The following is a 26,712-nucleotide window of genomic DNA, read 5'->3' as shown; positions in this document are numbered from 1 at the left end:
TTGAGAGCCGGCGGAGTGTTGTGAGTGTCTGCTACAAGGCTCAAACATCCCATAAACCTGACGTTAAAAGGTCACGCTTCTGTGGAAAGCCTGCATTGCTGAATTTCAAATGTTCTGTTTTGTTTACTGTCAGGACTTGCGTTTCACTGACCCGCACACTTCATCTCTCCCCTCAGAAACTCCATAGAAGATGATAGAGAACAGACTCTCCACTTTATGTCTATAATACATCACTTTATCACTTTTATAGACCCAAGTCTTACTTTTGTTTGTTTCCAATTGTGAAGACTTTTCACTTGCGAGACATATGCAGTCTAAAATGCCCTCTCCTACTATGCAGTTGATGGTCATTCCTGCTAAAGTGACAATAGCCATCGTTTCTTTGCCTCTGAGGGTAATGATTATTCAGCCATTACACCATTCTGGCTCTGGGTGTCTGTGCAGCCTGTTTGTACAGTACTGTTTATCTCCACAGGCTCCAGTAGGTGTCCAGAGGACTGGATCTCCTACTGATCTACCTGACTGCCTGCTCAGGACAGTTGTTCTAAACGAGACGTTCACATGGTGAAGGTCTATGGGGAGTGAGATGTGATGGAGGTGCTGGTTAGCTGAGGGCTGGAGTGAGATGTGATGGAGGTGCTGGTTAGCTGAGGGCTGGAGTGAGATGTGATGGAGGTGCTGGTTAGCTGAGGGCTGGAGTGAGATGTGATGGAGGTGCTGGTTAGCTGAGGGCTGGAGTGAGATGTGATGGAGGTGCTGGTTAGCTGAGGGCTGGAGTGAGATGTGATGGAGGTGCTGGTTAGCTGAGGGCTGGAGTGAGATGTGATGGAGGTGCTGGTTAGCTGAGGGCTGGAGTGAGATGTGATGGAGGTGCTGGTTAGCTGAGGGCTGGAGTGAGATGTGATGGAGGTGCTGGTTAGCTGAGGGCTGGAGTGAGATGTGATGGAGGTGCTGGTTAGCTGAGGGCTGGAGTGAGATGTGTGGGCGCCTGGTTTATTGTCCTGTCCCCAGTGAATGAAAAGCTGTTAGTGTCTTGCGGCCTGTGTGAGGGAGGGACAGCAGGAGTAACGTGGGAACGAGGGCAGAGAGAATGGCTGTTTGTCAGAAGTTTTTTTCTCTGTGGGGGTAGACATGTGTAAGAGGGTAAGTTAGAGGTCAGGATATATAAACACAACCACGAAGCTGAAATAAGAAAACAGTCACTCTTCATTGGTCTGTAGACCTCTGGGCCTTCAGACTGGCAAGCCAGTATGGGTTTTAAATTGTTCACTTACTGATTATAAACCCCCTGACCATGTCCAGGGGAGAGGGGTCCCTGTGGAGGCACGTGTCCCACTCCCAGAGCCCTGACCATGTTCTGGGGAGAGGTGTCCCTGTGGAGGCACGTGTCCCACTCCCAGAGCCCTGACCATGTTCTGGGGAGAGGGGTCTCTGTGGAGGCACGTGTCCCACTCCCAGAGTCCTCCTGGCCCTGGTGGAATCAGACCGAGGTAGGGATGTGGAATGTGTTCTCTGGCTGTGAGAGGACTGGAAGGCTGTGATTGTGGACAACAATTCTAAGGACTAAATTTAGCTTCTCGCTCACGCTTAATTGGTCCCTGTCGCATCTGTGAATGGTTGATTTGGGAAGGTAATTGTTGCATGTAATATGCGGAAGGTTCTGGGTTCTGAGTGAGCGATTGTGGTGGGATGAGGAGGAGGGAGAATGTCACGCTGGGTCACTTCCTTCATGTGTTTCTTATAAAAACAGGATTAGTTAGGAATGATTAAAAGGACTTCAGTACACCAAACCGTGCTGGAATTAATGACAAGAAACTCCCCACTGTTTTTTACGGAGTGAGATGCCAAAATAAAATAGATCCTCGTGAATAAAAACTAAAGACAGTAATGGATTTTATTTCTGGTACACAATGGGAAATTCCCGTTTTGGGAATAGGACGATGTCACTTCCTCCCATCCCCCCCTGTGCCCTCCGTGTCCCTTCCTGGAGAGACGGTCTGACCTTGTCTCACTTCCTCTTCAGACCCAAGCTTTCAGTTCTCCTGTAACACAGAGAGCTGGCGAGGGTGAAGAACGCCCAGAGAGCCATCACCCAGGATCTTCTCCTTACAGGATGCTGAGTCAGGGAGCGAGCAGTAGTTAGTGTGTGTGTCTGGCAGCTGTCTGGGTTCATGTTTGTGTTTCCTATTTTGCTTTCTTTAAATGTCTGTTTTGTATGTGGTCACCATTAGAAATCCTTGAAAATAGAAAAATAAAACACTTAAAAAAAGAGTGCTGAGGAACATCTAAGATCCAAAGTACAGGAAGGTAAAGTTGTGTTTGTTTGCCCTCGTGTGGGCATGTTTTCAGGGTGGAGCATTTTGAGACATTTGCTGTGGTGATTGAATGTTCCTCTCTTTTCAAGTTCAAGTCCTTGACCTGGTGAATCAGGGATCCTAATCTTTGTGTTGTTCTTCAAACTAAGGTTTCAGCTGGCATTCAAACCGGAGTGGCCTATATCAGGCAAACTGCTGAGAGATTGAACAGTTTTATCAGATCATCTGATGGGGAGATAGATTGAGTTCTCCATTCCAGTTTCTACAGTGAAATGCTGCATCTGTATCTCATTAGCCAACAAGCTCCAGATTCCCAGATGAGAGGTTGAGTTTGAGGCGAACATGCTCATCAGCTGTGGGAACAAATGCTCCCATCTGTTTGGCTCCAGCACAGGTGGCCGACTTGCAGAGTGGCCTCCATATCAGCGGAGAGCTCAAACTGTTTACTCAAGGATTTGTAAGACGCCATGCTCCCCGCCTTCCGAAAACAGTGATTTAGAATTGTTCTCGTTCCGCAAACTTGATTGATATTGAGTATTGAATATCAGCTAACTGCTGCTAAGGAATGTCAGCTGTGAGCTATATTTAAGTTCCCACTACCTCCTTTTGAAATCTGATAGTTTTTCAACTTCCGTTGAATTTTAAATGATGGACCCAACCCCTTAAGTAGTCTGTGTTTTCATGAACTTGTTTCCTTCTTCTAGCCTTTCATTGACTAGGGTTCAGAGAGATTAGCTCAGCCTTGGTGCTTCAGCCATGCTAACTCTCTGAGCTCATAGTTTCAGACTTAGCTGAAGTATGGGGTTGGGGTTGGGGGGGGGGGTTAGTTCTCAGACGGATATGTTCATAGTCTGTACTTCATTATGAACCCTCCTGATCCTGGTCAAGCTTACACAGGCTTCTTTCCTCTCAAAAAGCAATTGCCGGGTGTTCAAGTGTTTTAAACTTCAATGAGTATTTTGTTCATTGACTGGCATGAAAGTCCTCCAGTGCACCTGTTCTCTCACATGATAGCGTTCTGTTATGCAACAAGAAAACTGAAGGTTTCTTCTTTGCAATGACCTGAATCAGAATCAGGATGGGATTTATTCGCCATGAAAGTTTGCACAGACAAGGAATTTGCTTTGGCAGGAAGGTGCATACAATAAACATATACCTAAAATTTAAATATGTGGACTATCTATACTAAGGGTACATACTAAGGGTACATACTAAGGGGACCTGTGCATGTAAGGCAACACAGAGGCCTCCAGAGCAGACTTTCTTTAATCCAGTTTTTTTTTTTTACTTGTTCATGCTTTATTGGTGTTTAGTGAGGTGTGATCGGAAAGGCAGGGAAAGAGAGAGGGGACAACATGCAGTGAAGGATTTGAACCCAGGCCGCTGCGGGAAGGCCTCAGCCTACGTGCACTGATCCAGGGAGCTATCGGGGGTACTCCTGAAGTCCTATTTTTAACCCACAAGCCCTTGAGGGTTCCCCAGTTGCAGGCGCCCTTCCCTGCTGAACCAGTGATCCTAACGTGCCGTGCAGCCACTGGGTTTGGCCTCCAGCGTTCTTGTGCATCTTAATTGACGAGCCTCCAATGGCAGTGGTCCTGGCCTGGCCTCAGCTAGCCTGTTAGCTTGGGGCCATGGCCAGAGATTGCACTGGGAACAATGCCCATACTAATCCCTGGAGAGTTCCTGGCCCTTCTGACATGGTCAGGCCTGCTTATACCCACACTGGTCCTGTACTAGCCAGGTCAGCAGAGCCCAATACTGTGTGTGTACGTTGGCTAGTGGCTGGCACGAGCTACCACAGAACATACAGTAACTATGCGTCCCCCTTAATGGGAAGAATGTTTCACTTTTTCCGTGCTGATAAAGTCCCGGCTGGATAGCCAGATTCCAGAGAAGGAGCTGGGTGGAATGTTGGAATGTGTAGGTTTGTCCGGCCGGGTCCAGAATGCATAAACAGGTATTAGGGAAAGAGTGACTTTCAGCTGCAGATGAATGATGTGGTGTAAACAGGGACACTAACCTGGCAGCTATGGTTTACAGTGGTGGAGTTCTCACCCTGTTCTCTGTGTTGCCTCTGCAGATCCACAGGCCATGCCAGAGGGCTCCTCCTCGACCATCTCTCTGGCCCCCATGGGAGAAGGTACGTCATCATGAACACAACTCACAGTTCAGGTCTTCAACGAATCCTCTTCTGTTTGTGTGTTTTTGCTAACAGTAGTGCAGTGATACGCTAGTGGAGTGAAATGTGGTTAGGTATAGTAGCCTATGTGGACAAGCAGTGGAACCTGCAGAGAGAATCCAGCCTGAAGCAGGATGTTTGCCCACAGTCCAGGCTGAAGCAGGATGTTTGCCCACAGTCCAGGCTGAAGCAAGATGTTTGCCCACAGTCCAGCCTGAAGCAGGATGTTTGCCCACAGTCCAGCCTGAAGCAGGATGTTTGCCCACAGTCCAGCCTGAAGCAGGATGTTTGCCCACAGTCCTGCCTGAAGCAGAAGGTTTGCCCACAGTCCAGGCTGAAGCAGGATGTTTGCCCACAGTCCAGGCTGAAGCAGGATGTTTGCCCACAGTCCAGGCTGAAGCAGAAGGTTTGCCCACAGTCCAGGCTGAAGCAGGATGTTTGCCCACAGTCCAGGCTGAAGCAGAAGGTTTGCCCACAGTCCAGGCTGAAGCAGGATGTTTGCCCACAGTCCAGGCTGAAGCAGAAGGTTTGCCCACAGTCCAGGCTGAAGCAGAAGGTTTGCCCACAGTCCAGGCTGAAGCAGCATAGGCTCTTTGTGTTGCGCTGGAACAGGAGAATCCCCCTCCTCACGCAGCTGAAACATCTGAATGTCCGGACCCAAACATGAGCATGGACTTCCTGTCTGGCTGACCTGCATGGTGGGGGGGCGCTTGCTCAAATCACACGTTATTTCACTGCTCATAATCCCCAGACAGACACTCAGCACAGCCATGACAGAGGGCCTCTTTGTGCCTGTATGTCTGTATTGTGCCCCCCTCCCGCCCCCCCGTTCCCCCCCCCCTCCGCCCCCCCCTCCCCCCTCCTCTCCACTGAACACATTTGGCTGTGCGTTTCCTCTCTGGCTGAAACATGCCAGTGTGTGAATGGTTCCCTTCTTCCTCCCTGGCCGTCCTTCCTGCCCCTGCAGCCGCCAGAAGAGGCCGCTGGCTGGGGGAGACGGAGGCATGCGCTGCCCTCCTGGAAGACTTGTCTCATTTCCTCCAAGGCTGTTCAGGGATGAGCTGCAGTCTCTGACACAGCCTACCTTGTATCAAAACCTGCTTTTCTGGCTTATTTGGTTCGTGTATATGGAACATGGACATGATGAATTCATAGTGAGGCTTGAATGTGTTTGCTTCACAAGGACTGCTGCATGGTGGAGGTAATGTGAAGCGTTTTTGATCGGAGTCTCGTTGCGATTGGATGATGTTGAGGCCCCGGGGCAGCTGGGAAGCCTGTGTCTGGGGTGGTGATTGGTCGTGGTGAACAGACAGCAGGAATGCGCTCGCTGAAAGGACTCCCTCGGGCCCTGTCAGGGTGAGGCACGTTCGTCTGGTGACGACCTCACTGAGACTCACGGGTCAAAGTTCACAAGGTGATCGTTCATCTGAAAGGAAAGCCTGAAGAGTTGCTTTAAACAGTGACAGCGTTCTCATGGAGCCTGGCGTGGCAGGAGACGCTGCTGTTTTCTCCTTTACAAGGACAGGTCATCTGGCTCCCGGACAGTATTGGATGGATTGATGTCATTATTAACGACGTACCCGTGAGTGGGATTTCGAGCGTCAGAATCCTGTCGCTAGTCAGTCAAGACCTGCTAGAATCACACTGCAGCTAGTCATGGGATATCTTTACCTCCCCCGGGTCTACCATCCGCTGTTGTTTATTTCTGTGCAGGTTGGACCAGGCACCACTAAACCTGACACTCACGGTCTCATCTACCCTGCAGCTCCACAGACGAGAGACCTGCTTAGTACAGGGCGCTGGAATGTAGCTGTGTCTGCAGAATGTAGAGCCTTTAAAGGGATGGATGGAGGAACGGAGGCCTCCACATTCACCCAGCTTATTCCACACCAGTGAGCCTGCCTGCTCATCTCTGAGTGGGCTTAGGAACAGAGCTTACGACCCCAAAACTATTTAACTATTTTTTTGCTGGATTTGAGGCTTCTTCAGGTGTGGTGGAGACTGCTTGGTCATGCTTTGAAGTGCTTGCATCATTCAGGGATAATACTCCCTCTCCGTGAACGTTTATAGAAATCTTCACTTTATAAACCATGTTTAAGAGGCCATCAACTGTTGAGGAATTTATACAGCTCTCCATTGGCTGTTTTTTTACTGGCATTGTTCTGTTCTGCTTCCAGCTGTCTACAGAAACATTGATTTAAATGTGAATGATTTTATGGCCTCTTTCAAAGGCATGTGTTCAATGGTGCTCTTCCAGTGAATTACACACATGAGTTATAGACTTTCTGTGGCTTCACTCTGGAAGATCTGGTGAAATGGCTTCAGAAAGCTGAAGTGCCCAGTTGAAGCTAAAGCAGGAGGAGGTGTGGCTCGTCTGGGTTTTCCTGTGTCGTAAGGTTGTAACGTTTCTCCACTTCTCTATGTTCTGCTCGGTCTCGGGGGAAGTGTTTGCCCCCCCCCCCCCCCCCCCCCCCCCCCCAAAACACTAACCCCCCCCTCAACCCCCTCCCTCTCTCCTTTTCACACTCCACACAGCTGTCCGGCGGGGCGTTAGCCTAGCATTAGCATGATCCTCTGTGGACTCTGCAGGGAGGTGTTAATGGGCCCACTGGCCTGTGTGGACATTTCAGCCTGGTGGTAAAGTTTACAATGGGCTCACACCTCTACACTTCCATCAGGGCCAGATGGTGTGTGTTGTCCAGAGGAAATGGGAGTTTGAATGGACCCACAGCTTGGCTGAAGGGCTCTTCAAGATGGGGGTAGGCTGGGGTTAGAAAGGGGGTTCCTGAATGGCTGGATCTGGAGTTCTCTTAAGTGGATCATCACATGCCTGTGTACTGAGGTCAACTGCATTGGAGGATCTGCTGCAAACATCAAGGGAGAATGCAGAGGAAGTTTATAGGATTAAATCAGAGGCTTTTATAGTAGTTCAGGGTCTTTTTCATACGTGAGCTTCCATTGTCCTGCTTTCATTTTGTTACAATGAAGATTCAGAGATCCAATTAGTTTTATCTTGGAAAGATTTGATCTCTTCTCAAGATGTTTGGTATAATTATAGATTAGAGGGCTTGAAGCGTACTTAAAATGTAATCGTATATTCTCAGGTCTGCGCTTAAATGGAGGAAAATTATGGCAATCGGATTCTGTAATTGAAACTTCTTTGAAGAATGTTCTCATTAGAAATCTGAGACTGAAGAACAAAAGGAGCTCTTCTGCAATAGGCCACTCAGGAATTGGTCGACCACAAATAGTTTCACTTTTAGCAACATCCCACCCCCAACTTCTCAAACAGAGCTGTGACCTTGACATACTGGAACTCATGTTACGGTTCTGCATGCTGTCGTTGTCCTCATTCAAGTTAGTTTACCCAACCACAAGCTAATAATTAACACAGCTTCTAATGTCCTTGAGAGGTTGCAGAAATGTGTAAATAAAACCATTCCTTCCCATAAAAGGTAGACTGTCAGACAAACCTCTAGTGACAGCCAGTTCCATATCTCAGTAGAGGGTTAGTGTGCCCCTCCTGCCTGGTCCTCCTGGTCCTGGGAGGCCCCTCCTGCCTGGTCCTCCTGGTCCTGGGAGGCCCCTCCTGCCTGGTCCCTCCTGGTCCTGGGAGGCCCCCTCCTGCCTGGTCCTCCTGGTCCTGGGAGGCCCCCTCCTGCCTGGTCCTCCTGGTCCTGGGAGGCCCCCTCCTGCCTGGTCCTCCTGGTCCTGGGAGGCCCCCTCCTGCCTGGTCCTCCTGGTCCTGGGAGGCCCCTCCTGCCTGGTCCTGGGAGGCCCCTCCTGCCTGGTCCTCCTGGTCCTGGGAGGCCCCTCCTGCCTGGTCCTCCTGGTCCCCTGAGGGACGCCATTCAGCCTGCCCAGGTGGGGAGGAGTCCTGCCTGAAGGTCTGAGCACTTGACGACCCCCCCCCCTCCTCCTCATCCTTTATGCGGGGCTCTGTGGTGCTGCGGGGGACCCAGCCAGGGGCGGGGGAGAGGAGGGGACGGGGCGGGGGAGGTCAGGGGCGGGGGAGAGGAGGGGACGGGGCGGGGGGAGAGGAGGGGACGGGGCACAGATGTACTGTCGCCCCACATTGAGACCCACATTGAGATGTTGAGCAAGTTGCTGTTGAGGCTTTATCTGAAAGAGAAACAGGGTGAGACCAAGCCCTCAGCTTTGAATGGATGAGACCAAGCCCTCAGCTTTGAATGGATGAGTTAACAGATTAATAGAAGCTCTGCCAGTTAGAACGTCCCCCCCCCCCCTGCTGAATGTGAATAGCAGCGACACAAAAAGTACTAATCAGCCAATTAGAAGGAAGGATTTTCCAGCTTGTTGCCAGCTTTCTGGCTGGAGGAACTCTGTGAGGTTGTCTGTGTGTGGAGCACACAGGAAGGAGAAACATGCAGAGGTGAGGGAGGTCCTGCTGGCTGGGATTGGTCCCTGGTCAAGTGAACAGTGCATTTATGGAGCAGTTGTAGATTCTTCCAAAAAGGCTACTGTACTGTTTCTACACTGTGCTGTATGTATAGGAACACCAGTTAGCGTCCCAGAGCAAAACAACAATTAGATGAAAGGTTGAAGAAACACCAGAATATACAGGAGCAGTCTGGCCAATCTGCCAGAGTAAACCTTACCATAATGAATGATCTGGATTTAGCAGGCTCAATCACTAAACGTATCTCTATAAATACTCATAAAAGAGCCTCATGGTAATGTTGGATGTGACGTCTATATTGAAATCACACGTTTTAACGTGATCACAAGGTCTGCTTCATGTGTGAATAATGAGTACACTGCAGGCGCTGGCTGGCCTGATTTGGATCGCGGCCAGATCACCATCATGCCTTCCCAATGACAGACTCTATATTTTTGGTTAATTTCCATCCAGGAAATATGACACTTTCATGCAAATGGCATATATGCCAGTGGCATGCAAATGCCTACTAATCCAGGAAGCAGAGGAACTGCAGAATGTTACAGAGAAAGGCAGGAAGTATTGAGGGCTCTCTCTTGTGAAGACAGACTCCAGGAGAGATGTGTTCCTCAGGTCTCTTAAGCAGACTACCTGAGGAAGCAGACTGGAGGAGGTGGATTTGCATGGCCTTCTCTGTCCTGGCCTCTGATTTGGTTACAGACAAAATCCTTAGAAACCACACACACGGTATGGTCACAGGGAGAAGCACATCAACGAAAGGATTCTGACCAGACTGCACATGATCAAGCTTCTCTGCATCCACAGTGGTGGATGGCATGGACTTATCACTGCCTGTGTGTGTGTTTGTCTGTGAAAATCATAGGGGTGTGTCAAGCATAGAATTCAGGACAGCCCCTTTTAATCTCCTAGTGCACACTCGTCACATCCCAGTTGGTCCCAGAGCTGAGGGTACCAGAGGGAAGGTGTGTGGATGTGATGGATGTATGAGGGATCACTCACATTGCTAGAACATCACTGGAATTTCTCACCTTAGTCTTTCATCTTCTGTGGGGATGAAGACTGTGGCCCTTTGTTAAAAAGGTATGTCGGGAATTTAAATGAAACCAGCGTATTATCTCTAACAGTTATTTAGAGACATGTTTTAACCTTTGACTTGAGCTGTCGTCAAAGCCTTTAAATAGAGCTGTTAGTCTTTTCTGTTTGAGCCATGTTTTGTGTTTGAGCATTATTATCATTCAGTCACAGACTATAATCTTTGAAGTAATGTTATCATTATCCAAGTTAGTACCTCACATGATATTTTAAGAATGTTCTGTATGCTAAAGACCTGTTGTGAACGGGGTTATAGCAGTTCTGTAACCAGTGTTTCTGCTGGTCAGCAAACACAACCAGAGGACTAAAACAAGCCTCCGTCCTGTACAGTGTTTGCATGTCAGCTGCTTGGAAGTCAGAGTTGGTTAGTTTGCATGAACTTGAACAGAACATGACACCTTTCACTGTGTGGCAACTCATCGGGTAACTGCATGTTGGGGCTTATGGTAACTTTGTTGGTTGGAAAAATGTATAATATTCCTAACGGAAAGTGGTGAAATCCAATTGTAATATTATCAATGTAGGTGGCAGCCTAGGTGTGTCTTTAAAACCAGTCACGTTGACTCACATGCAAATGCTGTCATGGAAAAAACAATGACTGCTTTACGAGCGGTACACAAACGCATGATGGCATGTGGAGCCTGATGTGAGAGAGATTATTCACTGGCTGTTACGAGGAACGCACAGGTGTTGCAACAAGTCTGGCTCTGCCTCAGAGCATCCTGCTTGGGCATAGCTCTGACATAATCAGTGACGTCATCACTGTCAGACAGGAGAGTTGTCTGAGCTGTCATCATCTGATCAGACCAGGTTGAGAGTGAAACATCTGTAGACCTCACGCATGTTCTAGACTGTCTGATGACTCACTTTCCCTCTCTGCCTCACCTTGGCCTCACACTAAATCATTCTGTTCCTGAGACTGTCTCTGCTAAAGATGACCCTGAAGGTACACATGAAGAAGGTTCATTGGGAAATTGACATGTAGTTGTCTGTAAATGTTAGCCTCACTTTTACGGGCAGCGGACAGGAATTCTGAGAATTACAATTAAGGGGTTAGGGTGAATACGGCTGGAATTCCAACTATTTCCCCCCAGAACAACATAATTAATAAAGTCAACTTTAATCTGTTCAAACTCAATCAGTGGTTCAGATGTAATCCCATGAGCATCTACTGAGAAGTGTCAAACTGATTGAACAAGCACGCAGAGCTCTGACACAGGGACAGTCTGTTCATGTGTTAGCTGGGATCTGCTGGAGATTAAGTGATGGGTAAATACTATACTATGTTGTACTTTATCTTTGCAGCCTTGACTTGGATAATGATTACAGATTTCTAGGTTAATGATTGGACAATGTTACATCAACATTCAACAGGCCTGAAACAATGCAGCCTTTATATGTGAGTGTTTGAATAAATGTAAACACTATACTTGTGGTTTCAGGAATAACAATTTTATTGAAATATTGTACGTACAGTAAAGCGTATTATTATCTTATACTCGTTAAACCAGCACTTTGTCACTGATGAAGATAATAAAATGCAAACACATGCAAAGTCACTTGCAAATATCTCCTTCTTAGTGTTTATAAAGTCACCTTCACTCTGATCCCTTGTGTGAACATTCTGTTCCATGTTAAATATGATCATGTACGTACATGACTGCAAAACCCGGCTTTCAGTCCCCTGAACATGTCTGTCCTCACATGACTGCAAAACCCGGCTTTCAGTCCCCTGAACATGTCTGTCCTCACATGACTGCAGAACCCGGCTTTCAGTCCCCTGAACATGTCTGTCCTCACATGACTGCAGAACCCGGCTTTCAGTCCCCTGAACATGTCTGTCCTCACATGACTGCAGAACCCGGCTTTCAGTCCCCTGAACATGTCTGTCCTCACATGACTGCAGAACCCGGCTTTCAGTCCCCTGAACATGTCTGTCCTCACATGACTGCAGAACCCGGCTTTCAGTCCCCTGAACATGTCCGTCCTCACATGACTGCAGAACCCGGCTTTCAGTCCCCTGAACATGTCCGTCCTCACATGACTGCAGAACCCGGCTTTCAGTCCCATGAACATGTCCGTCCTCACACAGAGGTCTGGTGACGATGCTCCCTCAAGTATACATCAGCTGTTTCCTTGTCGGTATCTCTCCGTCTCCTTGTGATGTTTACGGCATGCTGGGAATTTCACACATCTCCTGCCTTAAAGGCCGTCTTTAGAACTGCAGCTTTCATCTGCAAGATCTCAGTTGCTGCTTTGACATGTACAGAATGGAAAAGTTCTCACCGAAGGAACTTAGCTAGTTGTTGGTTCTGCTTTAACATGGTTCTTCTAATACTGGTGTCAGAGTGCCATCATTTTCTGTGTGGAATGTGGATAACAGGTCCCAGAGCACCTGTTTACTGCGCTAGCCTGCTGCTTTGGTCCTGGTCTATGAAAGGATGTCCCTGGTGATTGTGTATCTGTGGGAACAAGTTCATATTTATATCTAATGAGGAACCACCTCTACATCGCAGTCTGTGCTCGTATGTCTCTGCCAAATCATTAGGATTATTTATGTGCACCAATATCTGGGTTTTGCTTTCAGAATAGATTATTCTGGTAGAGTAGGAGTTACAGAGCTGTTTATTCCAGAGTGGGGGTGGATTGTGGATTGCTATTATCTAGTCGGCTGGGTGTAACAGCTTAGTAATGCTGGCTGCTAGGCTGCAGTAAACACACCAAGACCAGGAACCAGATCAAACTCTCGTCCGCCCTCTTTTGAAGTTGTAAACATCCGTCTGTGTGTTGATGCTTGTCTGATGGACTGGTACCATGTACAGGATCAGCCTGTCTGATGGACTGGTACCATGTACAGGATCAGCCTGTCTGGTGGACTGGTACCATGTACAGGATCAGCCTGTCTGATGGACTGGTACCATGTACAGGATCAGCCTGTCTGATGGACTGGTACCATGTACAGGATCAGCGGTGAACTCTTGGCACTGCTGGCCAGAGGGTGGACAACACACAAGGACTGATGCTGTTTGTGCTTGAACTTTGAACTGTATGATGCGTGCAGATTGGAATGATGGTGGTGTTTTCCCAGATGTAATACAAATATCTCATACTCTAGTTACTTAGTATCTTTTTACTTGGCATTGAGGATGCAGAACTTTAAAGCCTCAGTGCCTCCCATCCTCTGTCCCAGACGCCCCGGCCTGGGCTGAGAGCTGAGCCAGAGTGGAAACATCAGGGCTGTTTGTTTGGACGGTTCTGACTTTCAGAACAGATCCTCCTCCTCTTCCTTTCTGGCTGACTGGGCACTGACGTCAGGGGGAGAGGGAGAGGAAGAGAGGGAGGGAGGGAGAGGGGGAGGGGGAGAGGAGAGGAAGGGAGAGAGGGAAGGAGGGAGAGGAAGGGAGGGAGAGGGGGAGGGAGAGGAAGGGAGAGAGGGAGGGAGGGAGAGGAAGGGAGGGGGAGAGAGATGGAGAGAGACAGAGTCTTGGCCTGCCGTTCTTTACTCCAAACCCAAACTCAACTGGAACGAAGAAAATCAAGGGAGGGACTTCAGTCTGACAGCAGATGTGAAATTCAGAGTGCTCTGGTGATTGTAACCACCCTGTACTACAATCTTGCCCTCTCGTATCCAGCACAGCTTCAGAGGATGTTCCTGCTGTGGCTGGTCTCACCGCTCTCCCTGGTGGCCTCCCCGGGGCGTGGGAGAGCCTGAAGCTTCTGTGCTGAGCTCATCTCTGATTCAGAGACACTCTGGAACACGGCTGTGTGTGCCTCATCTATTCCCTGTTTGTTATTCGATTGCCCTTCATTCGTACAAATCCTTCCAATAGAGCTGTAAGCAGTCGGTGGATCGAAGTATCTGTCAGGAACTCTTGTTCTTTGCCTCAACTTTTGTTTGTTGGTTTGAAACGCAATGACGAGAATCTCTGTGATATGTGCAGTGTTTCTGATGTGTGAAGTGTTTCTGTTGTGTGCAGTGTTTCTGATGTGTGAAGTGTTTCTGATGTGTGCAGTGTTTCTGATGTGTGCATTGTTTCTGATGTGTGCAGTGTTTCTGATGTGTGAAGTGTTTCTGATGTGTGCAGTGTTTCTGATGTGTGAAGTGTTTCTGATGTGTGAAGTGTTTCTGATGTGTGCAGTGTTTCTGATGTGTGCAGTGTTTCTGATGTGTGCAGTGTTTCTGTTGTGTGCAGTGTTTCTGATGTGTGAAGTGTTTCTGTTGTGTGCAGTGTTTCTGATGTGTGAAGTGTTTCTGATGTGTGCAGTGTTTCTGATGTGTGCATTGTTTCTGATGTGTGCAGTGTTTCTGATGTGTGAAGTGTTTCTGATGTGTGCAGTGTTTCTGATGTGTGAAGTGTTTCTGATGTGTGAAGTGTTTCTGATGTGTGCAGTGTTTCTGATGTGTGCAGTGTTTCTGTTGTGTGCAGTGTTTCTGATGTGTGAAGTGTTTCTGTTGTGTGCAGTGTTTCTGATGTGTGAAGTGTTTCTGATGTGTGCAGTGTTTCTGATGTGTGAAGTGTTTATTTTCTGCCCTGCAAGTAAAGACTGTGGCTGCTAACAGTTCCAGTAGCACAGCTACCATGGTGACATCATACAGTTGGGGAATGTTTGTGGGCAAAGCTCCCCATCTGGACAGGAAGGATATGAAATTGAATATGTATCCCCTTTCTCTTGATTTGAAACCAAGCTCAATACAAAGATGTATAAACATAACTTGGGTCCCCTTCCCCACAACTTCTACCAGCCTGTTTCCCCTCCTCTGTTTTTCCAAGGTCTGCTCTGCACTAGTGAGAGGAGCTGGAGGAAATGGCTGGGTTTTCCAGAGAATGTGGAGTGCTGTAATTAGGCCATGTCAGTAAAGATTTGAGAAAGGCCACTTTACAGGAAAGCCCTCCTGGGCTAGCAGGCGCAGCTCTGCGTCTAACCCTCCAAACGGAAGACAGGATTCAGAGCAGTGAAGCTGAAATCAGTATCAAGATATATCAACACTTATCTGCACATACAGTATGTTTCATTATTAGTGAGTTAGACTTTGGGGTGCAGGAAGTGGGTGTCAGGTGGCTGAGGGGTGAGGGAGTCGGGCTATTGATCAGAAAGTTGACGGTTCGATTTCCGGCCAAACAAAATGACGTTGTGTCCTTGGGCAAGGCACTTCACCCTACTTGCCTCTGGGAAAATGTCCCTGAACTTACTGTAAGTCGCTCTGGATAAGAGCGTCTGCTAAATTACCTAAATGTAAATGTAAGTTCTTAGAGTCCAGCATCTCTGCCCAGACCCTTTTGTGTGTAAAATAACAAACTTTCCCCTTTCCTTCTCTCTCTTCCTCCCCCTCTGCCCCATCCCCCCCCCCCAATCCCTCTCTCTCTCTCTCTCTCTCTCTTCTCTTTCTCTTTCTCTTTCTCTTTCTCTTTTCTCTTCTCTCTTTCTCTTTCTCTTTCTCTCTCTCTCTCTCTCTCTCTCTCTCTCTCTCTCTCTCTCTCTCTCTCTCTCTCTCTCTCTCTCTCTCTCTCCTCTCTCTCTCTCTCTCTCTCTCTCTCTCTCTCTCTCTCTCTCTCTCTCTCTCTCTCTCTCTCTCTCTCTCTCCTCTCTCTCTCGTCTCTCTCTCTCTCTCTCTCTCTCTCTCTCTCTCTCTCGCCTCCCCCCCCCCACCACCAGAATCTCCTCAGCCATGCCCGCCCCTCCCTGTCAGGGACCATGAGCAGGAGTCGAGGGCCTTCTCAGGGTCCTACAGCCGGCTCTGTTCGGAGCCGTCAGAGGGCCAGTCCGAGCGTCCAGTGAGCCTGGTGTCTACACTGTCGTCCGGCTCGTCCAGGGGCAGCCACGGCCTGTACGACAGCACCGGCCCCCTGCTGTCTTCCTCTCTCCCACCCCCAGCCAGCCAGAACAACGTCAGTCTGGAGCTGAGCCCACCAGAGGGCGCCAGGGAACCTCCCAGCCCCAGGGCAGAGTGGCAGGAACGCTGTCCAACCAGGACCCAGACAAACAACAAGGTGGCCAATAGGAAGGCTGCCGCACCCCAGAATCCGCCCTCGCTCTTAGTCACGGAAATCATGGCGCCCAACCCCAAGCTCACCTATGTGGACCGCGTCGTCATGGAGATCATTGAGACCGAGCGCACGTACGTCAGGGACCTGCGCAGCATCGTGGAGGTGAGGTCACGGTAACGGCATCACGGTAACGGCGGCTCATTAATAAACCAGACTGACGTTCTCTTTCACTTTACTACTTTATTAAGGCAAGTCTCTCACCACTGGCCAAGTCCTCCACCAGCAACCAGCCGTTTGACTTGGTGTGCTTTCATGGGTGTTAAAATGGGCTGTTTCACTTGGACAAGTTTATCGTGGTGACTTCATGTCTGTGGAGAACTGTTGGTTCACTGTAGCTGGCCGCTAATGAGAGGTAAAGGGACGGACCTATAGGACTCTCATGGGGCTGTGTCTACCAGACAACTGTTTGTGGCTACTAATGTGTCTGGTACATAAAATGTCGACCAGAGCTGATTGCTTTACCAGGATCCTCTTTGATTTCCTGTTTGCTGACAGACTTGGCTAGAAGTTTTTATTTTTATTTTTTTACTTTCTCCCTGACTGGTGGTCTCTGGCCTTTGAGAGACGTCCTAGGTTGTATAATACCTTATGTGATGCTGGCTTGTCTTATTCTACATAGTCCATGTCAGGGGTCTCCGACCCTGTTCCTGGAGATCTGCCTGCAGGATTGGAGAACCCTGGTCTACATCTTTGTATGTTTTGGATATTTGCTGTCCCAGGCTTTACTAATCTGTACTGGACACCTGAAGACCTGCACACAAAGTACCACATTCACAGCAGGAGCCTGTCTATCTATTGGCTTCTAAATTCTATAAAGGTCTAGAAGAACTTTTGCATCTTCTAGTTCTGAGGACAGGAATGATCCCCCCACTTAATTCCTGTGCTGCCAGATGCCTCAGCAGGCCAGGAGGGTCAGTGGCTGTGCCCTAGCTCGCATCTCTCCTCACCCAGTCTCTTCATGACTGTTCTAGTGTTTGGGACGAGCTGAAGGGCAGCGCTGGCCTCGCTGGAGCACCAACGCAGCCCTGACAGACACTCCCACACTTCCTCTGGCCTTCCAACTCTTCATCGGCCTGGCCTGGCCTGGCCTGGCCCAGACCCTAGCCCTGGCTCTGGTCCTGGTCTGCACCCCGAACGAGCATGCCCAGACTCTGGGCCTCAGCACAGCCAACACAAACACTTCCAGCATTGACTGGAACGATAGTTTTCCATAAAGAGAAGAAAAATTCAAACCAGGGTTTCAGAAGTTTTTTGAAGACAGTTACACATCTCTGTTATTCTCACATTTTCATACTGGCATCGCTCCTCGGTAGGTTCAGGATCATGACATACTTTCACAGGGAAGTGAGATTCCACTGGTACCCATTCAATATTGACCTCTAGCAAACCGATATTTACAGCTGTCTGATATTTACACACGCTCACACGACTTCTAGCTGTTGGTGTCGGTGCCTACACCCCCCTCCCTGCCCTGTCCTCACTCTGTGGTCTACTACATATTGTGATGCTCTGTGAATACCATGACCCAGATTCTCTGAGTTGACTTTCGACAAAACAGCTGTTCCCAAACAGCAAGTGTCCGAACCGCATGTCTGAGTGTGGAGAAATGAGGACTGTTAGAAGCTTTGACGGCAGCGGGGCAGAACACGATGCTGCTAACAGCTTCTTTTAACTAGCGGCTCTGTAAATGCCTCTCCCAGCAGGCGTGTTAAACATTCCACTATCATTGAGGGTTTTTACCACCCACAACCTCAAGCCTGTGGCCCTGACTAGACAGATCCCGAATGGCTGTGACACAGTTATGTTTATGTGTTTCTATGAATGTGTGTTTCTGAGAATGTACTGCACAGTAGGTGTGGGTTTCTGTGAGTGTGTGTGTGTGTGTCTCAGCTGAGCCATGCTGATGGCACCATTGAGGGCTGGGATAGCATGGGACTGTGACACTCTACTGAACCAGTCAGCACTGCTGTCATTGCTCAGGAATGCTCCACCGGTATAGGCTTCAGTTCAGTGTGTTATGTGAAGTGATGACTCTATAACTAGGTCTGTACTGCTGGCTGGGGGAGGGTGTGTAGGAGGGTGTGTGTGTGTGTGTGTGGGAAGGGGGGGGGGGGGGGGAGTACTCACAGTTAAAAGATAATCTAGGTTTGCATGTAGATTACGTGTCTAGTTGGGCAGACAAATTATGTCTGTGTTGTTCCAGTCCATATTTGGTTTGCATTTTGAGATAAAAGAGTACTGGTAAAAGGAGTGAAGTATGCCAGATGAAGGCATATAAGGCTTGTGGATTTAATTCCAGTCCTCATGGTCCGTGGTCCGCATGCCCCAGGGAGCTGGGTCGGAGGATGGGAACTGTGTGTGATCTGATGGACCAGCTGAACTGAACCACTGCCAGGTCAGCCTGCCCTGCTGTAGCAGGGATCCACTCTCTCCAGACTTCTCTGGTGGATCTGACCTGACTGGGTGTGCTGGAGTCGGAGAGATATTTGAAGCTATGACCTGAAGTTTAGTCTGGAGTTCAAACAAGCAGCTCATCGACGTGTGGTCCTTTTGAGAGATGGGAAACAAGAAGCAATACATTGAAATGATGATACACTGAACAGAGTATAACCACACGCTCGAACCTGAGGTGTCTCAGTCTGGTTAAGAGCGCCCCCTGCCTGAGACTAAGGGAAAATGCACCTGAGACAGACAACCTAACAGAAAGCAGGTTCACTTTCGCGATACATTTGACAAATAAACATTTTATGAATTGAAGTACAAATAGTGCATATGGTGTTTTGGTGGTATGAGCTGAGGCACGGCCTGTATTTACTGTGTATGGTGTGTATTTACTAGGTATACTGAGTGTATGGTGTGTATTTACTAGGTATACTGAGTGTATGGTGTGTATTTACTAGGTATACTCAGTGTATGGTGTGTATTTACTAGGTATACTGAGTGTATGGTGTGTATTTACTAGGTATACTCAGTGTATGGTGTGTATTTACTAGGTATACTCAGTGTATGGTGTGTATTTACTAGGTATATACTGAGTGTATGGTGTGTATTTATTAGGTATATACTGAGTGTATGGTGTGTAATTAGTCTTTGTTTTCTCAGGACTACCTAGCTCACATCATCGATGTGGGCACCCTGCCCATCCGACCAGAGCAGGTGTGCGCCCTGTTTGGAAACATCCAGGATATCTATGAGTTAAACAGGTGAGCCTTCGCTTTACACATCCTTTAACACACCCTTTAACACGCCCTTTAACACGCTATGCTCTTCTAACACCAGATAGGGTTATCTCAGAATGAGAAAGGACATCAAAGACCAGCTACGTATAACCAAGCTTCTACTGCTGGTGTTCATCTTAATGCTTGTTGAATGAAGGGTGAATACAAGCCACAGTGAACATGTCATGTTCCCCCTTGTGGGAGAGCACCCTGTAGCATGTCTGTGTTGACAGAACGTGTGATGAAGTGGAAGGCACCAGGCAGGGGTGGTGTGAGGGGTTGACCTCCAAAAAGATTTAGCTGAGGCGAGGAGAAAGTCGAATCAATCTCAAACATACAGACTGGATCAAAATAACAGGACAGATTGGGTGCATAGACAGATTTAATCAGATTAAAGTCTGACTGTGTTCACCCTGCAATCTCATCATGATCTGGTACCTCTCATCCTTATAAATATACCGGTATGAATTTGGCCTAGCATATGGATTTTGACTATATCGTTATAATTGCGGTAGAGCCTTTCAGAAATGTGATTTGTCACAGCCCCATTTACACCAGGCACGGCATAAAACGGCCACTGGAGTGCCCGGCGTCTTGAAGAGGCCTGTTGAGACTGAAGGAGAACAGCAGGCTGGGGAAGCGTGTCAGCGCGACACGCGTCCCCTCCTCAAACACTTCAGTCCTGCCAATTAGCAGGAAGTGCCCAGGGGGAACCAAATTACTGATGCGCGAGAAAACAAGTGTGCTCCTAAAGCACTTGGAGGAACGCGTGCTGATTCTCTCCCCCCTGGATGATCGGAGACAGGAGCACCAGAGCAGAAACAGAAGCAGGATCTCGGGAGACTGTGTTCTCTGGGCCGGCCGGTGCTGGAGAAGGACAGCTCTCACGCAGCCCATACAGAGACAGCTCTCACGCAGCCCATACAGAGACAGCTCTCACGCAGCCCATACAGAGACAGCTCTCACGCAGCCCATACAGAGACAGCTCTCACGCAGCCCATACAGAGACAGCTCTCACGCAGCCCATACAGAGACAGCTCTCACGCAGCCCATACAGAGACAGCTGTCACGCAGCCCATACAGAGACAGCTCTCACGCAGCCCATACAGAGACAGCTCTCACGCAGCCCCATACAGAGACAGCTCTCACGCAGCCCATACAGGGACAGCTCTCACGCAGCCCATACAGAGACAGCTCTCACGCAGCCCATACAGAGACAGCTCTCACGCAGCCCATACAGAGACAGCTCTCACGCAGCCCATACAGAGACAGCTGTCACGCAGCCCATACAGAGACAGCTCTCACGCAGCCCATACAGAGACAGCTCTCACGCAGCCCCATACAGAGACAGCTCTCACGCAGCCCATACAGGGACAGCTCTCACGCAGCCCATACAGAGACAGCTCTCACGCAGCCCATACAGAGACAGCTCTCACGCAGCCCATACAGAGACAGCTCTCACGCAGCCCATACAGAGACAGCTCTCACGCAGCCCATACAGAGACAGCTCTCACGCAGCCCATACAGAGACAGCTCTCACGCAGCCCAGACAGAGACAGCTCTCTGCAGTCCACCCTGGAATATTACACATGTGCTTCCGGAGGGTTCTGCCGCTGAGTGACCTGGCCTGAATCTACAGGGGTGAAACCTGTGCTGGCTTGATCATAATCTCAGATTATCTCTTTCTGTTTTCAAACCTCAAGAGGCTTCAAGCTGTGTCCCACCAGACATGTCCCACACAGGCCTGCCCCACTAGTTCACCATGGTGACCCCTCCTCCAGCATCCTGTGCTGTTCTAGTTCACCATGGTGACCCCTCCTCCAGCATCCTGTGCTGTTCTAGTTCACCATGGTGACCCCTCCTCCAGCATCCTGTGCTGTTCTAGTTCACCTCGTTCTACCCTGTGTTATGTGTCTCCAGTGAGCTGCTGCAGTATCTGGACATGTGTGAGAACGACCCTGTGGCTGTGGCCAGGTGCTTCGTAGACAAGGTGAGACTCACACACACACACACACGTCAGACTGATTAACTTCCGCTTGGATGCGGAAACCTTCTGTATTGATCTGTTATGGGCTCTCATCAAGCCTGTTCTGATTTACAGAGCGAGTACTTCGACATCTACACGCAGTACTGCACTAACTACCCCAAGTAAGTGAGAGTACGAATGTTGTTCTGAAAACTATTTATTATACCAGAGTTTACTAGTGACACAGCAACAGCTATGTACCTCTGTGCAGTCACACTTCATTTACATTTACATTTACATTTAGCAGACGCTCTTATCCAGAGCGACTTACAGTAAGTACAGGGACATTCCCCCGAGGCAAGTAGGGTGAAGTGCCTTTCCCAAGGACACAACGTCAGTTGGCATGACCGGGAATCGAACTGGCAACCTTCGGATTACTAGCCCGACTCCCTCACCGCTCAGCCAACTGACTCACTTCATGACGTTTTAGTGGCAGTAATTTCAAAGGAAATAATACAAACAAAAACCTGTCTTGTATGTCAGGAGGTGGTCAGAGATGTGTCAGGAGGTGGTCAGAGATGTGTCAGGAGGTGGTCAGAGATGTGTCAGGAGGTGGTCAGAGATGTGTGTTGGATAATATGATTCTGTGTGGCCCAGCTCAGTGGCAGCTCTGACAGACTGCATGAGGAGCAAGACCCTGGCCAAGTTCTTCAGGGACAGACAGGCATCTCTGAAGCTGTCTCTCCCACTGGGTTCATACCTCCTCAAACCTGTTCAGCGCATCCTCAAGTATCACCTGCTGCTGCAGGTACAGTCCTCGTCAGTCCTGATGTGCAGACATGACTCGTAACAATACTCCCACACGGTGTTACACCACCTCTTCCTGCCCTTAGAGACTCTTACAACCCCAGTACCCACCACACTTCTCAAGTGCACATCAACCTCTCTCTCACTCAACTCTCAGTGACTGCAGAGTGAGGTGGTTTCCCAGCTCATGTCTCTCTGTGGTGCTGTGTGCAGGAGATCGCCAAGCACTACGACCCGGAGGAGGATGGCTGCGAGGTGGTCCAGGAGGCCATCGACACCATGACGGGCGTGGCCTGGTACATCAACGACATGAAGAGGAAACACGAGCATGCCGTCAGGCTGCAGGTACGAGAGACTGTCTGACTCCAGAGGAGGGAGTCTGTCTGTCTTTGTTCCTGGTGTTCCTGAAACTGTTTAAAAACTGTTTCGGTTTGTAAGACCCAAAGACATTCTCAAGTCCAACTTTGTTCCTCTTCAAATTAAATCAACCCTCTCGGTGTTTATATGCAAAACGCAGTCCAATTTAAACGCAGTTTAAATGTTGTTAGTTAAGTTTGGTGTTTTGATCACCTCCTCTGAACACCAAGGGGTCTTTCAGCAGAGCCTGGGGGCTGTGGGGCTGCTCATTCTGGTTGTTCCCTTCAATCTAAGACATTGATTGGTCAGGAGCATTCACAGGTGCTGCCCTGCCTTCCTTGGCTGTTGTCTGGCTGCTTGTCTGGCTGCTTGTCTGGCTGCTTGTCTGGCTGCTTGTCTTGCCAACAAGAAACAACAGTTTTGTGTCAACATCTAGTGGGATTACGTTCCCTGAACATGCATTTTGTGTTAGATAAAAACTAATTAAACCACTTTTTTCCAGAACTCGCATAGATATGTCTACATATAGGTTCTAATGTGTGTGTGTTTGTGTTCATGTTGTTGTGTGTGTGTGTGTGTGTGTATAGGAGATCCAGTCCCTTCTGATTAACTGGAAGGGTCCGGACCTCACCACGTACGGAGAGCTGGTGCTGGAGGGAAGCTTCCACGTCCACCGGGCCAAGAACACGCGGACCCTCTTTCTGTTCCACAAGATGCTCCTCATCACCAAGAAGAGGGGCGAGCACTACGTCTACAAGAACCACATCTCAGTACGCTGCCCCACACACAGTCCCCTCCAACACCACACACAGCCCTCTCCATCACCACACACAGCCCTCTCCATCACCACACACAGCCCTCTCCATCACCACACACAGCCCTCTCCATCACCACACACAGCCCTCTCCATCACCACACACAGCCCTCTCCAACACCACACACAGCCCTCTCCATCACCACACACAGCCCTGTCCATCACCACACACAGCCCTCTCCATCACCACACACAGCCTCTTCCACACACCACTCACAGCCCTCTCCAACACTGCTCACAGCCCTCTCCATCACCACTCACAGCCCTCTCCAACACTGCTCACAGCCCTCTCCATCACCACACACAGCCCTCTCCATCAGCACACACAGCCCTCTCCATCAGCACACACAGCCCTCTCCATCACCACACACAGCCCTCTCCAACACCACACACAGCCCTCTCCATCACCACACACAGCCCTCTCCAACACCACACACAGTCTCTTCCACACACCACTCACAGCCCTGTCCAGGAAAGGTTATTCCGGGTTGTTGTTGTGTAACTCAGCGTCCTCCTGTCTCAGTGCTCCACCCTGATGCTGCTGGACAGTGCCAAGGACCCTCTTCTGTTCAGCGTCATCCACTTCAAATACCCCAAACAACCCCACACCGTGCAGGTAGACACACCCCAACACCCCTGTGTTCAGCAGGTGATGTGTAACCAGGCAGGTTATGAAGAGTGTGTGTGTGTGTCTCAGGCCAAGACTGTTGAGGAGAAGCGTATCTGGGCTCATCACATCAAGAGGCTCATCTTGGAGAACCACCACACCATTGTTCCTCAGAAGGTAACCAGCAGCTACGATGACAACAACCCCATTTCAACAAAGATTAAATCAGGTTCTTTTAGAATGCAATCTTGTAGGAGAAATAATTTAAAACCAAATACCTGTTTGTTTTTCAGGCGAAAGAGGCCATCCTGGAAATGGACTCAATTTGTGAGTATTTCAGCTCAGCTGCAAACTAGCTTTTTCCAAAACAACAGACAGAAAACGTCCTCATTCATTCTGGTTGGAAATGGCTAAACGCTTCCAAGAAACGTAGCTTCCATCCACAATGACTGTTTACTGATTACTGCAAATGCCAAGTTATGGAATAACCTCAATCTTCAGAAAACAGTCTTACATGACCCAGAGTCTGTTTCCGTGTCTAAGGAGCCTGTAATGAGGGTGTGTGTGTGTGTGTGTGTGTGTGTGTGTGTGTGTGTGTGCGCGTGTCCAGCTCCGTGGAAGAGCCGCTACAGTCCTGAGGGACTGAAGAAGGCCGTCTCCTGCCCCCCTCAAGAGCTGCCCGCTGGAGCCCGGCCCGGACGCAGGAGATCAGGTAACACACACACACACACACATACTGTCTACAGTAATGTGTTTTGCAAGGACATTTACTTTATACGATCTCTATCTTTCTTCACCTTCAGAACCTTCCAAACAGCTTAAAAGGACAACGAAAGGTAAAGAGCCAGTGCTTCTGTTTTCCTAACACCCTACAGCGTCTGGAGTCTGGCTGGCAGATAGCTGCCCCCCCCCACTTCCCCGCCCTCCTGGTGCTAGTGCATGTGTCATGGCCCCAGTACACTGACAGTCCATCCTCTAAAACCCCTGGAAAACCAGATCAAAGGCCAGCACCATCTCTCTCCCTTACACACACACATTCTCCCTTCGACACACACACACACACCCTCTCGTTTTTGCCTTCATCCATAATGATGTTAATTATGGGCCATATTAGCGAAGAGCTTTGTCATGCACAGGCTCTTTTCAGGGGTCAGGTTTGCCTGGCTTCAGATCTGTGGCGGGCCCATGTCATGCATCCTAATGACCAGCCATGAAAAGGAAAACCTCCTCTTCATGTTTTCTTTAATAGCTCCCTCAGTAATCAGTTTTGTGACCCTCGAGGTGAAGATGTTATCGTGTCACCCTCTCCATCACGGACTGGGCTGCTCTCGTCCTGCATGTTGGTCATGTCACCCTGGCAGTCTGAGGCCATGGAAGGAGAACATTACTCCTTGGCTGTATATTGGATTAGCCAGCCATGAGGATTATGTCTCATCATGGCAAAGATAAATGACCACCACAAGTACCAGCCCACTTAACCATAGAGATAATGAATGTAATTATGCATTTGTGTGACATACGTATATTCTAGCTGGGCTGCTCTATGGTAAACATATTTAAAAGTTGCATAGTTCAGTCATAACCAGTGCTTTTTCTACCGTGTATCGTATCTTTTTTCCTCTACGAACTGTGTATGAACATCTTTTGACATTTCATTTTCTCTCTCTCTTTATCTCCACCTCCATGCAGCCATTCTGAAGGTAAGCTTCGCTCATCCAGGACGACATTTCTGACCCTGGCAGGGTTCTGTGTTCTGTCCTCTGTGCAGGCAGACACCATGATGGGTTTATTCAGGTCGTTGTGTTCTGGTGAGATATGCCCCACGCAGGGTTGAATCAGCTTCCCACTTCAGCATTTCCATTTGAAGAGGAATGCTCCTGAGAACAGAGATGCAAACCTCAGCTGAACCTAACAGGAGTTCAACTGTATTGTTATTTCTCCTGCTTCTGGTGTATGTAATTTGTTCTCAGTGATGTGTAGCATGGCCTGTCTTGTGCCATCACAACAACATTCTGCTTTCACGTTGCACCCTTTTCTAAATAAAACTCTGTTCCAAACCATTCAATGCTTTCACTGCACCCTGTGTATCACTGGCTGCGCAATAACCCCCTTACCTTTCACGCTCCAGCACTCAGACAGCGCAGGGGTGCTCCTGGGGGCCAGGCGCTCCCTGCAGCCCACTGCTGCTGTCACAGCCCTGGGCAGCAGCCCAGGCGAGGCTGAGGATGAGAGGCCTAGTGGGAAGGAAGACACGAAGGAACCAGGCCTGGAGGGGGGGGACTCTGAGGACAGGAGTCCCCCTGGCAGAGACCCCAGAGCAGGCAACTTGCCCTGTGAGTGGGGTCTGGAGCAGGAGGAGGAGAGGGAGCAGGAGGAGGAGAGTTACAAGGAGGATGTTCTTCTGGAGGACGACCAGGTAGCTGACTTTGCGAGCTCCATGCTGGCAGCAATCTCCTGCTGGCACTTTAGAGCCAGGGCTTTGCTTTCCGCTCACTTCACCACGGTGAGGCTCTCTCCCGCCCACGGTTTCCTACTTCCTGCTCCATCCCACCTGCTAGCCAATCAGCTCCCTCTCCTTCTTCCTCTCCCATTCTCCAAACTGATAACCCACTAACATCAGCCTCCGTTTGCTGTGCTAATGGAATGCCTTGATCGATCCTCACACCGTAATCAGTGCATCGACACAGAACCCTGGCATGGTAATAATCCATCCAATCAGGATCATTTAGTCTGCTGGGAAAGATTTAGCGATCCGGAGACTTCCTTAGAGCTCATTACAGAGGGTCAATCGGTTCCTAGGAGGTTCTCATCAAACTGCATGCCTGTCCTAAACTGAAATGTAGACTAGCTGTCAGGCCTGGTCTTGGTGAAGGACTCAAAAGGAGACCAT

The 26,712-nt window shown here is 49.1% G+C and overlaps 1 protein-coding gene across 2 annotated transcripts in view; it reads left to right on the top strand.

Moving 5' to 3' along the window:
• LOC136949443 (pleckstrin homology domain-containing family G member 3) overlaps nt 1–26,712 on the top strand; it is a 33,289-nt gene that overhangs the window by 1,802 nt on the left and 4,775 nt on the right. For both annotated transcript variants that reach the window (XM_067243735.1, XM_067243734.1), the window contains exons 2-16: nt 4,396–4,455; nt 15,662–16,155; nt 19,156–19,256; nt 21,192–21,261; nt 21,373–21,419; nt 21,895–22,045; nt 22,258–22,389; nt 22,989–23,171; nt 23,739–23,831; nt 23,913–23,999; nt 24,116–24,149; nt 24,433–24,534; nt 25,512–25,522; nt 25,951–26,178; nt 26,209–26,238. In XM_067243735.1, the coding sequence (XP_067099836.1) occupies nt 4,407–4,455; nt 15,662–16,155; nt 19,156–19,256; nt 21,192–21,261; nt 21,373–21,419; nt 21,895–22,045; nt 22,258–22,389; nt 22,989–23,171; nt 23,739–23,831; nt 23,913–23,999; nt 24,116–24,149; nt 24,433–24,534; nt 25,512–25,522; nt 25,951–26,178; nt 26,209–26,238 (1,812 nt within the window). In that variant the 5' untranslated portion in view covers nt 4,396–4,406. The remainder of the gene's footprint in view (nt 1–4,395; nt 4,456–15,661; nt 16,156–19,155; nt 19,257–21,191; nt 21,262–21,372; nt 21,420–21,894; nt 22,046–22,257; nt 22,390–22,988; nt 23,172–23,738; nt 23,832–23,912; nt 24,000–24,115; nt 24,150–24,432; nt 24,535–25,511; nt 25,523–25,950; nt 26,179–26,208; nt 26,239–26,712) is intronic.

The sequence above is a fragment of the Osmerus mordax genome, chromosome 9, assembly GCF_038355195.1.
Source record: "Osmerus mordax isolate fOsmMor3 chromosome 9, fOsmMor3.pri, whole genome shotgun sequence".
NCBI classification, from domain to species: domain Eukaryota; kingdom Metazoa; phylum Chordata; class Actinopteri; order Osmeriformes; family Osmeridae; genus Osmerus; species Osmerus mordax.
Note: the sequence above shows the minus strand (reverse complement) of the source record. Positions and strands in the feature narration are given on the sequence as shown.